Raw genomic sequence first — 12,981 nt, 5'->3', positions numbered from 1 at the left:
GTCATATTTTCTTTTATTCTATGCCAGGGTTCAGCAAACTACAGCACATGAACCAATTCAGCCTGCTGCCTGCCTGTGTAAATGAAGTAGTGAAACATAATAAATTGTTTGCTTATATACTCTCTATAGCTGATTTTGTATGAAAGTTTCCTTGCGATAGAAACTCTATGGCCCTCAAAGCCTAAAATAATTTTTCCATGTGATCCAATAAGAACCAGATTGCTAGCTTGTGCTCAAAGATAGCTAGGGAGCTGGGGTTGTGGCTCAGAGGTAGTGTACTTACCTAGCATGTGTGGAGCACTGGGTTCAATCCTCAGCACCACAGAAAAATAAAATTAAGATATTGTGTCCATCTATAACTAAACATACATATTTTTAAAAATTTTAAAAACCAGCTAGGGCAGCTACTCAAATGGAAATATTCTTATAGAGAATTATTACCTTTGGCTTACCTATATCATTGTTTTCTGCATTTTAGCAGCTATTCTTTCTTCTTCCATGTTCTCTTCCTGAAGGGAAGCAGGATGTTCACAAGTTCTAGAAAAATCAATAAGCTGACAAGCAAATCTAGACCTCCCCACACCTTCCACACCCACGTGCCTACATGCTGCAGTACATCAATGTTGTAACTCCCCTCAAAACACAAGCACACACACCCCATGATGCCCAAGCAAACACATGAAGGCAAAAAAACTAATCTTCCCCTTTAGAGCCAGAAAACAGTGTTGTTGCCTTTGCTGATCATAAAGAGATTAAGAGTGACATTCTGTACGTAATTTAACTAAAATCTAAAAAAGTTTGGCTGTCAATTTCTTCATGATAACAAAAGGCATAAAGTTTGTCAAGCAGTGCCTTCAACCCTAAAAATATATACTCCCTATTTCAAGTTCAAGAAAGCACTGATTTATACAACAGGGTTCTATGAGTTTCACACACATCTATTTCAGCAGCCCCTGCCAGGTTAACAAGCATTATAGCTCTGCCCTTGACCACTCCCCCCCATACCAGTGAACTGTGGGGTTCCCCTCAAACGTAGTTTGTGACCATCAATTCACTGAATTCTATATGAATGACACAAAGAACACTGCTTTACTGTGATTCACATGCTAAATTTCCCTGAACAGTACACAAGTAGCGGAGGAATATTTGATTTGTGTCACTCCCAATAGAGATATGTGCTGTTTCACAAATATCAGACAATGAAAATTCAACAGTTCCTTCCACTTAAGTGAACAAATAGTTTATTTAAAACTCAATAAAATGGGCTGGGGATGTGGCTCAAGCAGTAGTGTGCTCACCTGGCATGTGTGCAGCCCGGGTTCGATCCTCAGCACCACATACAAACAAAGATGTTGTGCCTGCCAAAAACTAAAAATAAATATTAAAAAAATAAAACTCAATAAAACATTTTTAACACTCTTTACTATATTTATAATAATATAAGCCATTTGAACAATGCTGATATGTGAGTGACTCTGGAGAGATGTCTGCACCTTAAGTTAGTGATTTTTCTTTGAAACACTGCAAATCAGATGTTATGACCACCAGTTTAGAGTTGAGGAATTTTTTTGTGTGTGTACGTGTGGTGCTGGGGATTAGAACCCAGAGCCTTGTGCATGCTAGGTAAGCACTCTACCAACTGAGCTATATCCCCAGCTCTACAGTTGAGGAATATTATTACACACACTTGCACAATGTTACCCCATTATACAGTTGCTCCAGCAGGGTATGAACACAAGGCTATTTGTCTTTAAAGTCTAAATGGCCAATGAATACATTTCTGAATACATGTCTTAAAAGGTAGTTGCTATTATAATGGCCATTATTCCTTAAGATTACTAGCATTTAGCCCAAAATCTCATTGGGCACTATAGAGAGAAGATTGAGAGAAAGATTCCATTCAAATATGACATCTCTGAGCTCCATCTCATAAGTCCTACGTCTTGGGCCAGAATGTTTTCCTCAAAGCCCTTACCTCCTCTTCCTTCATTTCATACTTAATTTGGACATATTTACCCTGACTTCACTAAATGAAGTCATGAGAAATAAAGCACTGAATAAAATAGAAAAAAAGTAAATAGAAAATTTTAACATGGATGTTAAAGTCTTTGTGGGGAAGACAGTAAATAAACAAAATATATCAAGTTGTGGTATATGCTCTACAGAAATACATCATAGTATAGAGAGTTAAGGGAACACATATTTATATTTAGTGAGTCAGGACTGGTTATGTGGCAGGATAGAAGCATAAAATTAAAATAACTGTAAATCCACAGCTGGTTTAGTGCATATATTTATGAGCTTCAACTTCCAGGAGGAAAAAAAATCACATTCATGGAATAACCATTGGTTCAGGTGGAAAAAGAAAAGCATAAAAGTTCAGAAAGAAAATAGGACAAAATTAATATTTTCAAAACCTAACAGAATCAGAAGACCTAAAAATACATCCTTTGAAAATTAATAACACTGATGAACTAAGCAATTTTAAGCAAAAGAGCATAGACAAAAATGGTAGTTCAAAGAATGAATCGTAATTATAGACATTGCAAGAATATAATAAATATTAAAGAAATAGATATGAAACGGAAAGTAGCCAATGAATTTCTTCTACAAAGCACTATAATTTTCCAGCAATTATCTAAAAGAAACACAAATTCTTGTTATATCTTGTTATTAAACAAACAAACAGACAAAACAGGTTAAAGAAACAAAGAAAAAGAGAAGTTGTACACTGTTTTTATAGGTAGGTTCACTAATTAAGAAAGGAATTAATAAAGCCAATATGGGGTGAGGGTACTGTTTTCCTGAGTATTTCTAAGATCAAAAGGGTACAACTTGAAACAAGATCTCATACACAATGTGCCAACAATATAAAAATACCAGTACACTGGAGAAATGAACAATGAAGTATAAACTGTAAACCAAGTTCATTTCTTCCTAGGAACAAAGGATGCTTAAAAATCAAGTCACGGATTAATAAACATACACAGGAGAAGATTATTTGCCTCATTGTCTTAGACATAAACAGTGACTATTTCAGTAGCCATGAGTGGTGATAATTTAGCCTAAAAGAAGGACCAACAAGGGGAAAAGTTTTATTAGGAAATAGAAAATACCAACATCTACAGCAAATGTCCTATTTAATAGTGAAGGGGCAGATCAGTTCTCTGATGCCAGAAAGAAGCGAAGGAGCGACATTATGCTCCACTCAACTCCAAACCCCGATGAGTAAAGAAACTGAAAAGGGAAGCACGAGTAACAGAGGAGGTTGAAGCTGGCAGAGGACCAAATTCTCTGTGAGTCACAGCGTCCATAGACAAGTGGCTGCCATGCATCTCTTTACTCAGGATGCCACGCACTGGCCAGGAGGCGGCGGACGGTATTAAAACGCTGCTCACTCTCCGGTATCTGAATGCCACGTCTCCCCCAGGCCCCCAGGCTCCCAGACCGGGACCCTCAGACCCGCTCTGCCCGCCGCCAGAGGACGCGGGTGGGGACGGGAAAGGCCGCGGGGCTCTCCAGCTCCGGCCTGCGGAGACGCGCCCGCCGCCCAAGCAGCCCCCCACTGCAGTCACCTGACGAGCCAGGCGCCCGCGGGGCCCTGGGAGGGCGGAACTAGCCAGGAACGCGTCCCGCAGAGACCCAGGCCGGCCCTGGCCTCCCGCGCAAAACCAGGCGGGGACAGGGCGAGCGCGCCAAGTGGAAAGCTGAGGAAAATTTACTTCACACTCAGTCAGAGAGGCCCGGGATATGGCGGGACCTAAGCACGTGGCAAAGCTGCACTTCCGCTTCCGGTCCTCAGCTGGCAGGGCGTAAGGGGCGGGGCCTGGGGAGCTGGGTCTTGGAGTGGGACTGCCAAGGAGGGCCCCGGAGGACAGAGCCTCCCGAGCCAGCTGCAAGAAACACTAGTGTTTCCAAGGGATAAGAGTAAAGAGAAGAACCAGGTCATTGGAGTTGCCGACCAAAATGGTGGCCAAGATCCTCCAGAGATCGCCTCCTCACAGGGACACCAAATGGATTAGCTACTAATACATGCACCAAACTAGCTTCACAAGAGCTGGAGAAACTAGCTCTTGCTTAACAGCATCAGAAAAAGAAAAGATGCATTGAAGAAGGTAGGAAGGGCGGGGTTGCTGGAGTCACTCCTTCTTCAGCTCCAAGCAGCCCAGCAGAAGGGGGCATAGCTCTTGGGAGAGAGAGCATTAAGGCCTTGCCTTAAGACTTGAAATCAGACCCATCATGATTGATCTCATCCTCTGCTGAGCAGAGTCACAACCTCCCCCTTGCCATACAAACCCTGAGCTGACCTACTGTAACTATGTGCTGACCTACCGAAACTATGTTAGCCCTGCCCCAGAGACTGCCTCCAAATCCCTCCCCCAACCTCAGGCAATAGCTGTGAATAAGAACCTGCAGGGAGCACAGCAGGAAAGCCAGCATAGGTCTTTGACCTGTGAGGTGCCACACTGGGTACAAACCAATGGCTCTGTGTACAGAACAGAGCTCCAGATGAAGCCTCTAGACCTTCCCCAACAAGAGGCAGAGACCTGTGTGACACTGCTGCAGACTAAGCTTTGATCTGCATCATTGTCAGCCTAACAGTGGGCCTGGGGTCCACACTCCCAGGTCCCCAAAACTGGGCATGGCTCTGCATGTGAGACTCAGGTGAGACCTACTTTAGTGCCACACTTGGAATGAAGGTTACCTTGTCATGATTTAATGTTAATATCTAAATTTTATTTTCCCCTTATACAATCATCACATATTAATCACACAGGGAGTATCACTTTCTGTTTTATTCTTACGCATGCAGTTGTATCAAGTAGAAATTAACCCAGAGGACAAGACTGAACATGGAAGACACTAACAACCTTCCCTAGGTCATGCAAATAATAAGTGGAACTGACAGGATTCAAAATAAAACATGTTGATCTCTGGGTCTGTGTTAGCTTTCAGCCACTAACAAAATACCTAAGATAAAGACCTCAAAAGGCTGAGAGATTTATTTTGGTTCATGGTTTTAGAGGTTTCAGTCCATTCCCACTTGGCTCCCTTGATGTGGGCTGGTGGCAGCACAATACATCATGGCAGGAGTTGTGGGGGGAAGGGGGAGTACTTCTCAGTTCAAAGTAGCTGGGAAGCAAAAAGAGAGACAAAGACACTACCATCACTGTGTCCTCTTCAAGAGCATGACCCCAATGACACAAATTTCTCTTAATAGGCCCCACTTCCTAAAAGCTCCACCATTTCCCAATAAAGCACCACAGAACAGACAAGCCTTCACCACATGGGCCGAACTATAACAAGTTTGGTTGTTCCCCAGCCATCAGAAAGTTTACATCATTTTAAAGCTCTTTCCATTTACCAGAGGTCCAGAAGTCTAACCAGGGGTGCATGTAATGAGTTACATTTTAAAACTCTTTCCAGTTTCCAAATTAGCAATAAAATCAAGACTTGGTAACAAATTAAAAGGCGGAGTTTTACAGTGCACTCTAGTATGGCTGTGGATTCCTGATCCAGGTGCAGGATCCATACTCTGAATTCAGGATTGATAGGAAGAGTGTCAGAAGCTTCCCAAAGTAGAAAATTATTGATGAAGAAAATACAGGTATGGAGCCCACTAGAATGGACCATCAAGTGAAGGCCAGAGGCACAAGATGAATATTGATTATTTTATGACCTTGAAGGCTTACTGCATACAGGCCATAATTAGTCAAATTAGTCATATTATCACAAAATCTAAGCACTGCCTCATATTATGGAGGAAATAGAGAATATGAAGGTTCACAAAAGTTTTCAAACTTCCCTCGACTCAAGATGAATCTTCTATGGACGATTGACATCATTTGTGTTGAAAGGAAAGTGACCACAACACTCAGAGCAACCAAGAGATATTTATTGCAGCAGTGCAACAGAGGAAAAAAGAGAGAGAGTGAGAGAGAGAGAGAGAGAAAGTGTGCTCAAGAGAGAGACAGAGAAAGCAAGAGAGAGAGCAAGAGAGAGAGGGGCCCCTGCAGGAGGGAGTTTGTATAGCCCAAATCTAATGGGGTCTCTGGGTCTGCAGGCTGCCTTGTTGGCACACAAGGGGGTTAAGTGTTCGGCCTTGAGTGGCGAGTTGAGTGTTCAGCCTTGAGCAGGGGCTTGGGCGTTTGGGCTTGAAGCAAATAGTTGATAAAGAACCAGACAGAGGGTTTGAGTGGCCAGGTCATCCTGCAGCTAACTTTGTTTGGCAAGCCCTGCAGACAGCTTACTCAGCCTGTCCTGCACCTAACATGTGTCAGTTTCTATCTTGACTTTTTTAAAAAATAAAGATCAATCTGCTGTTTGTTGTTGGAGAAAGGAGAGAAAGGAAACGTGAGGAGCCACTGCCCTGGCCACCAGTGCAGCAATGACTGACCACTATCACCTGGCTGCCCGCCCTGTCCATTTCGCTGTGTCCTCGGAGGACTTGTTCCAAAAATCTGTTAAAACATGGTGGACTACTATGAAGTTCTAGGCATGCAGAGGCACACCTCACCTGAGGATCTCAAAAAGGCATATAGGAAACTGGCTCTAAATTATCACCCAGATTAAAAAAAAATCCTGATAATAAAGAAGAAGAAAAGAGAAAAGTCAAACACCTAGCTGAGGCATGTGAGGTGTTATCAGATGCTATCTATTAAATTGATTCAAATTCACCCCCAGCCCAACAACGCATTCTTGTCATAAATGTCAAGTATGGCAAAGAAGGTGTAAATAGTGCAGGTGGAGGTGGAAGTCACTTTGACAGTCTGTTTGAGTTTGGCTTCTCATTCTGGAACTCAGATGATGTCTTCTGAGAATTTTTTTTTGGAAGGGGCCCATTTTTGTTGGACTTATTTGAAGATCCATTTGAAGACTATTTGGGAACTGAAGGGGGTCCATGAGGAAACATAAACCAAGGTGCGTGCTCATATTTCTCTGCTTTAAGTGAATTTCCATCATTTGGAGGTGGATTGTATTCATTTGATATGGGATTTACTTCATTTGGGTCACTAGGTTATGGTGGCCTTACTTCATTCTCTTCTACATTATTTGGTGGCAGTGGGATGGGTGACTTCAAATCTATATCAACTTCTACCAAAATGGTAAATGGCAGAAAAATCACTACAAAAAGAATTATTGAGAATGTTAAAGAAAGAGTAGAAATTGAAGAGAACAACCAGTTGAAGTCCTTAACGATAAATGGTAAGAAGCAGCTGCTACACTTGGATAACAAGCAATTCAACACAGGCACTTAACAGAAATGTTAAACTATAAGAAGCTCCATTTGAGGATTAAAAGGAACATTTTTTTGAAGATTTTAGATGAAATCAACTTTCAGTAAAATTGTATCCAATCTAAAGTATTTATAAACAGCTCATCAGAGTCCCTGTTTGGCATAAACTGTGAGTTTATTGTTGGAACCACACAATATGACTGTTTTTTTTGTCTTTAAAATTGTTGCAATCTCTGTATGCACTTTGCTTTTTTATTAAACATAATCCAAGGAAAGCCTTTGAAAAGTTCTAGAATAAGATTTTATCCTAATACCAGCATGGATCTGCTTTCTCTTGTATTTGACATGTGAGCCAAGTGGTGTGACTATGAGCTAACATTGCCAGAATGAGGCTCCTATAGAAATAATTTGGTTTTTTTCCGGTATTTAATAATGAAAGATATTAATGCATTAATCGTAATACATTTTTGGTTTAATATAAATTTAAGAATGTTTTCTAGTTGTGCATGAATGCTGGCAACTTAGTAAAGTTTTGACAACTGCTTAAATGTGTAATGATAAGCTTAGGTTTAAAAAACTGGTGAACTAGATCTTTGTCATTTGTTTTTTAAATAAATGTGAAAATAAAAGTGAATGTGCAAAATTCAGAGACATTAATTAAATGCATGCTGTTTTACTAGCTTAACTATCATCCATCTTTAGAAACGTCATCTTCCTGAACTAAAACATTGTACCTAATTTAAAATTCCCCATTTCTCACCCAACCTGGCAATGATCATTCTACTATAAAATCTGATGAGGAATTAAACCCATTACACTATAAAAGTAGTGTGACCACAGAGGTAGGGTGTACCAATCTGGATGTTTAGATTTGCTACCTTTTCCAGCCTACATTTCAAATGGAGACCATGTGTCCTGAGATTAGAATATTCTGCTGTGGAGCCTAAACAGAGTGCTTTTAATTTCTTGGTTCCTCAGGCTGTAGATGAAGGGGTTCAGCATTGGGGCGACCACCATGTACATCACTGAGGCCACTGCATTCTTAATGGGAGAAGATGACACTGATGTACCCAGATATGCTCCACTGCCTGTTCCAAAGTATAAGCAAACCACGGCCAGGTGAGAGCCACAAGTGGAGAAGGCTTTGTACTTCCCACCTGTTGATGGGATCCTCAGAATGGAAGAAACAATTTTATAATAAGAGAAAAGGATTCCTGAGATTGGAAAAAATCCAAATAAAGCAGCACCCAAATACATGATTATATTGTTGGCAAAGGTGTCATATAAGCTAAGGTTGAGAAGTTGAGAAGGGTCACAAAAGAAGTTAAAAATTTCTACATTCCTAAAGCAGGTAAGTTGTAATGCAATTACAGTGTGCAGGAGAGATTCCAAAAGGCTGCCTAAAACAGACACGGATACTAAGAAGCTACAGAAGCGAGGGTTCATGATGACTAAGTAATGCAGCGGGTGACAGATGGCGACAAACCGGTCATAGGCCATTACACTAAGAAGCATGTCATCCATACATCCAAAAAGGATAAAAAGAGACATCTGTGTCAGGCAGCCCATGTAGGAGATGGCTCTGCTGTGAGTTAGCATGTTCACAATCAATTTGGGGACTGTGGTAGAGGTGAAACCAATGTCAGCCAAGGACAGGTTGGAGAGGAAGAAGTACATGGGGGTGTGGAGGTGGGAGTCAGAGCTGATGGCCAGGATGATGAGCAGGTTCCCAAGGACAGTGACCAGGTACATGGACAGGAACAGTCCACATAAGAAAGGCTGCGGTTCTGGATCCTCTGAGAATCCCAGGAGATGGAATTCAGAGACATCTGTGAGATTTTGTGGTTCCACGTTGCTTAGACAACTTTTGCAAAAGAAAAGAGTGTTGGGGAAACAAAAACAACAACAACAAAAAAAAGAATAGGAATCCATCACTCTACATACATTTTGAAATCAAGTATTCACAAGTAAATTATTCACATTTGAGTATCATATTATATTCATCAGTATTGCTCACTTTTAACGAAACCAAATATATTTGAATTCTTTTATTTTTATGTGCTATTCACCACCTCTTTATATAAATACCTACCTTAGAGGCCTTCCACTGAACAATGTTATAAGGCCAAGAATACCCGAGCCATGATCACAGTAAATTACAGTCCCTGCTTTTATATATAATTTTATATTTATTTTTATGTGCTACTGAGGATTTAACCCAGTGCCTCACAGTGCTAGGCAAGTGCACTACTACTGAGCTACACCCCCAGCCCAATACCTCATTCTTCCAAGAAAAAAAAAAGAGAGACTAAGAAATATATTTCATCCTTTAAGGAAAAAAAAGTTATTCTAATTAAAGGAAACAGAGAAGCAGCAAGCATACATTATTCTAGGAGTGCAGTACAATTTTCCTTGACTTTGAGTGTTTGCAAACATTCTAAAGAGCTTGGATTGCATCATGTAAACACTAAGTTAAAGTTTACAGTTCAGAAAATAAATGTGCTTCCATTAGTTCCCAGGAGGTTTTTCATCATTCTTGGGTTTTCTGAATTCCCACCTTGTGAATGTTAGTATTCAGTGAAACATTGTTTATCTTTCAAAAATTGTTTAACATATACCTTCTAAACTTGGCTTTCATGGTCTTCAAATATGGATACGTATGGTTTATTTAAATGCATGTAATTATACAACATTGGTGACCACAAATATGACATTAGAGTACATTGTACCTACCAATGATATAAAACATTTTTTTTAGTTGTAGTTGGACACAATACCTTTGTTTTATTTATTTTTATGTGGTGCTGAGGATCGAACCCAGGGCCCTGCACACACTAGACAAGCGCTCTACCGCTGAGCCACAACCCCAGCCCAAAACAATAGAACAGAAACATTTTTGAATATTCTAAATTTTATCCAGGTTTACTTCTATCAAATCAATTCAAACTCAGTAAAATATCTGGTATGGAAGATAGGTCTTTGCTTTTCAAATTGTTTTCCTTTGTATAATGTCTAGTCATATTGTTTCATTACTTTTCTGATTATAAAGCCTTTTATTTATAGCTGAGGACTTTGAACCCAGGGAAGTCACAATTTGAGTCTCAGCCTTCTTAGGTTTAGTCAAACTTTTTTGTTGTTTTGCTTTTTTTGTTGTTGTTTTGTTTTGTTTTTGGTACAGACATTGTACCCAGGGGCACTTTAACACTAAGCCACATCCACAGCCCTTTTTTAAGTTTTTATTTTTTGACAGGATGCCACTAAGTTGCTCAGGGCCTCACTAAATGCTGAGGCTGGCTTCAAATTTGCCATCCTCCTGCCTCAACCTTCTAAGTAGTAGAATTAGAGGTGTGCACCACAGTGCCCAGCTAGTTAATAGGTTTTTAAATCAATCTTTGCTGATATATGAGTTGCATTTTGTTACATCAGATACCTGAAGAAAACTCGGGCTCATTATTTTGTCAGCTCTCACTGATTAATGCTGTAATCAAGAAACAATGCAAAGAAGAAAGTTCAGGGTATAATGTGAAAAAGCACGTGAAAAATTGTGTCATCTGTAATCTGGGGAAATTAATGGCCTACTTTACATGATATTTTAATTGTGGAAAATCTCTTAAATTATGCATCAAATATACTCAGATACTTATCAATATGTTGACCTGTGGATATTTCAAACTATCCAGATACTTGGACACAGAGCCAACCCTGGTTATTTATAGTCTGCATGTGAAGTTCTGCTGGGTTATTTTTAAACCAAGGTTGAGAACCAGTGGCTTAGAATTTTTCTGGGCATTTACAAATGATGCAATAATATTACCTGTCATTACTCTCAATAAAACTGATAATTAATTTGAAAATGCAAACATTTAATTATATTTGCTTCATTACCAATATTTTATTGAGATTGGAATTATTTCCCAATACCTTTGAGTTCTCACTCTCATTACCTGATTCCATTCTCTGCACACCTGTCCCCAGTAGGCAATTATTGCCATGATTTGGTGGATAAAACTCCCTTTCAGAATTCCTGTGTCAGTATTGACTTAGATATCCATGAAGAGTATCTTAAAACATTTACCTAAACAGTCCCTGAAGCTAATCTAAGTATTGTACACTTATTGGCCCTGTAACGCACTAGTTGACATTGACATATGATTTCCAATCTCCTTCAAGTATGCACATTTACTTCAATTGCTTTAACTGGGCACAGCATTATCTCAAGGGAAACATTTCATTTATTATTACAACAATCCTTTCTAAATTTTTGTGCCTCAGTCCATATCATATAGGAAAGAATTTCCACATAATATGTGCATGGAGGGTTAATGTCTGACTTCCAACAACTGATGCATCATCCATATACTATTAATCACTTAGATTTTTTGTCCCAATTTTTAAAAATTCATCATTATTTTCTGCATACTCTTATTTTTTTCTTATTTTTTGGCAACAGGGATTGTACCACTGAGCCACTTCCTGAGCACTTTTTGTTTGTTTATTTACAGAGGGGGTCTCACTATGTTGGTTAGGGTCTCACTAAGTTGCTGACACCAACCTTGAATTTGCTATCCTCCTGCCCCAACATCCTGAGCCACTGGGATTACAGGTGTGCAATACTACACCTGGCTACATCCTCTTATTCTTAATACATACCATCAAAAACATCCCTACAGTCTATCTGGTAATAATTCTTTCATGACAAGTCATACAGAAATTTCATCTTGCAAAGGGAATATGTCTCCATTGATACAGTGGAGGAGGGTCAGCTTGAGACAGGAGCAGGGTAAGGAACATTTTATTCCCATGGCTTTTACCTGCTTCTATGAGCAGAATGTGTATAAATCTCTGCACCTCTGTGCGCTTATTGTACCTCATGGAAATAGGGAGCATAAAACTCAGCTAAACAACACATGTGGCACCTAAGGGAAACCTAGAAATTAGCAAATTTATTTTTTGTGGTTTCTTACAGAATTCAATCATTGTGCAAATAGTGAGTTAATAGATTAATACAGTTATTAAAGGGCACTAAGAGCCTGGAATCATGTAACACTCAAAGTGTTTCAGCACAAGGTTTACCTTCTCTGTCAGCCTTGTTTTCTTTTTAAAACCCATAAAAATCTCTGCCATCATCTGAATTATTGAAGATGTTGTGGATGCTGCTGATTGGAAGTGTAGGGCTTACATGTCCATAACATAGACATGAACATGAGCTATTTTGTCCCTGTTTCTATGAGACATTCTGTAAAGGATGAAAGTGCAGACAGGGAATTGCCATGTGTTTTGAAGCCATAATCAGGCCAGGTTTTGTGAACCAAGTCTAGCCTACTAAACATTTTAACAGAGCTTTTTTAATGCCTCTTCTGTGCAAAGAAAGGCATAGTCTCTGTGCAACTGGAGATGAAAGAGTTAGTCATTTGTCATTCTTCTCCACATACATATGATATTCTTACATAAGAACAAAAATAAAATGTCCCCTTATAGAAATAGGAAAACCATAAACCATAACTTTATGTCATGGGATACATTATTTCAATGGTATAAAGTTAACTTTAGTATTAACAATAAATATAAAATTCATTTTGATCTTAATTTATGCGTTTGTCATGATTGATCACATAGGAAACACACCTTACCTGGATAATCCTTATGCAATGCAGTTGCACCGCCCAGGGACAAATGTGATGACAATGCTGAATCTCAGAGACACTAACAACTTTCCCTAAGTAACAGAAGCAATAAGTGCACCT

At 39.6% G+C, this 12,981-nt stretch overlaps 1 protein-coding gene and 1 pseudogene across 1 annotated transcript; one reads left to right on the top strand and one right to left on the bottom strand.

Moving 5' to 3' along the window:
• The first annotated feature begins 6,471 nt into the window (after positions 1-6,471).
• Positions 6,472-7,259, top strand: LOC107157520 (annotated as a pseudogene).
• Positions 7,260-8,149: 890 nt separating this feature from the next.
• Positions 8,150-9,091, bottom strand: LOC107157519 (olfactory receptor 7E24-like). Its single transcript, XM_015503886.2, has one exon. The coding sequence runs from the start codon at positions 8,987-8,989 to the stop codon at positions 8,159-8,161; it is 831 nt and encodes a 276-aa protein (XP_015359372.1). The 5' UTR covers positions 8,990-9,091; the 3' UTR covers positions 8,150-8,158.
• Between the last annotated feature and the right edge of the window lie 3,890 nt (positions 9,092-12,981).

Source organism: Marmota marmota, unplaced genomic scaffold (genome assembly GCF_001458135.2).
Source record: "Marmota marmota marmota unplaced genomic scaffold, marMar, whole genome shotgun sequence".
Classification (NCBI taxonomy): domain Eukaryota; kingdom Metazoa; phylum Chordata; class Mammalia; order Rodentia; family Sciuridae; genus Marmota; species Marmota marmota.
Note: the sequence above shows the minus strand (reverse complement) of the source record. Positions and strands in the feature narration are given on the sequence as shown.

What these genes read in the sequence shown, in the direction of transcription:
- LOC107157519 (XM_015503886.2), bottom strand. Translation starts at nt 8,989, where the DNA reads ATGTACCTGGTCACTGTCCTTGGGAACCTGCTCATCATCCTGGCCATC.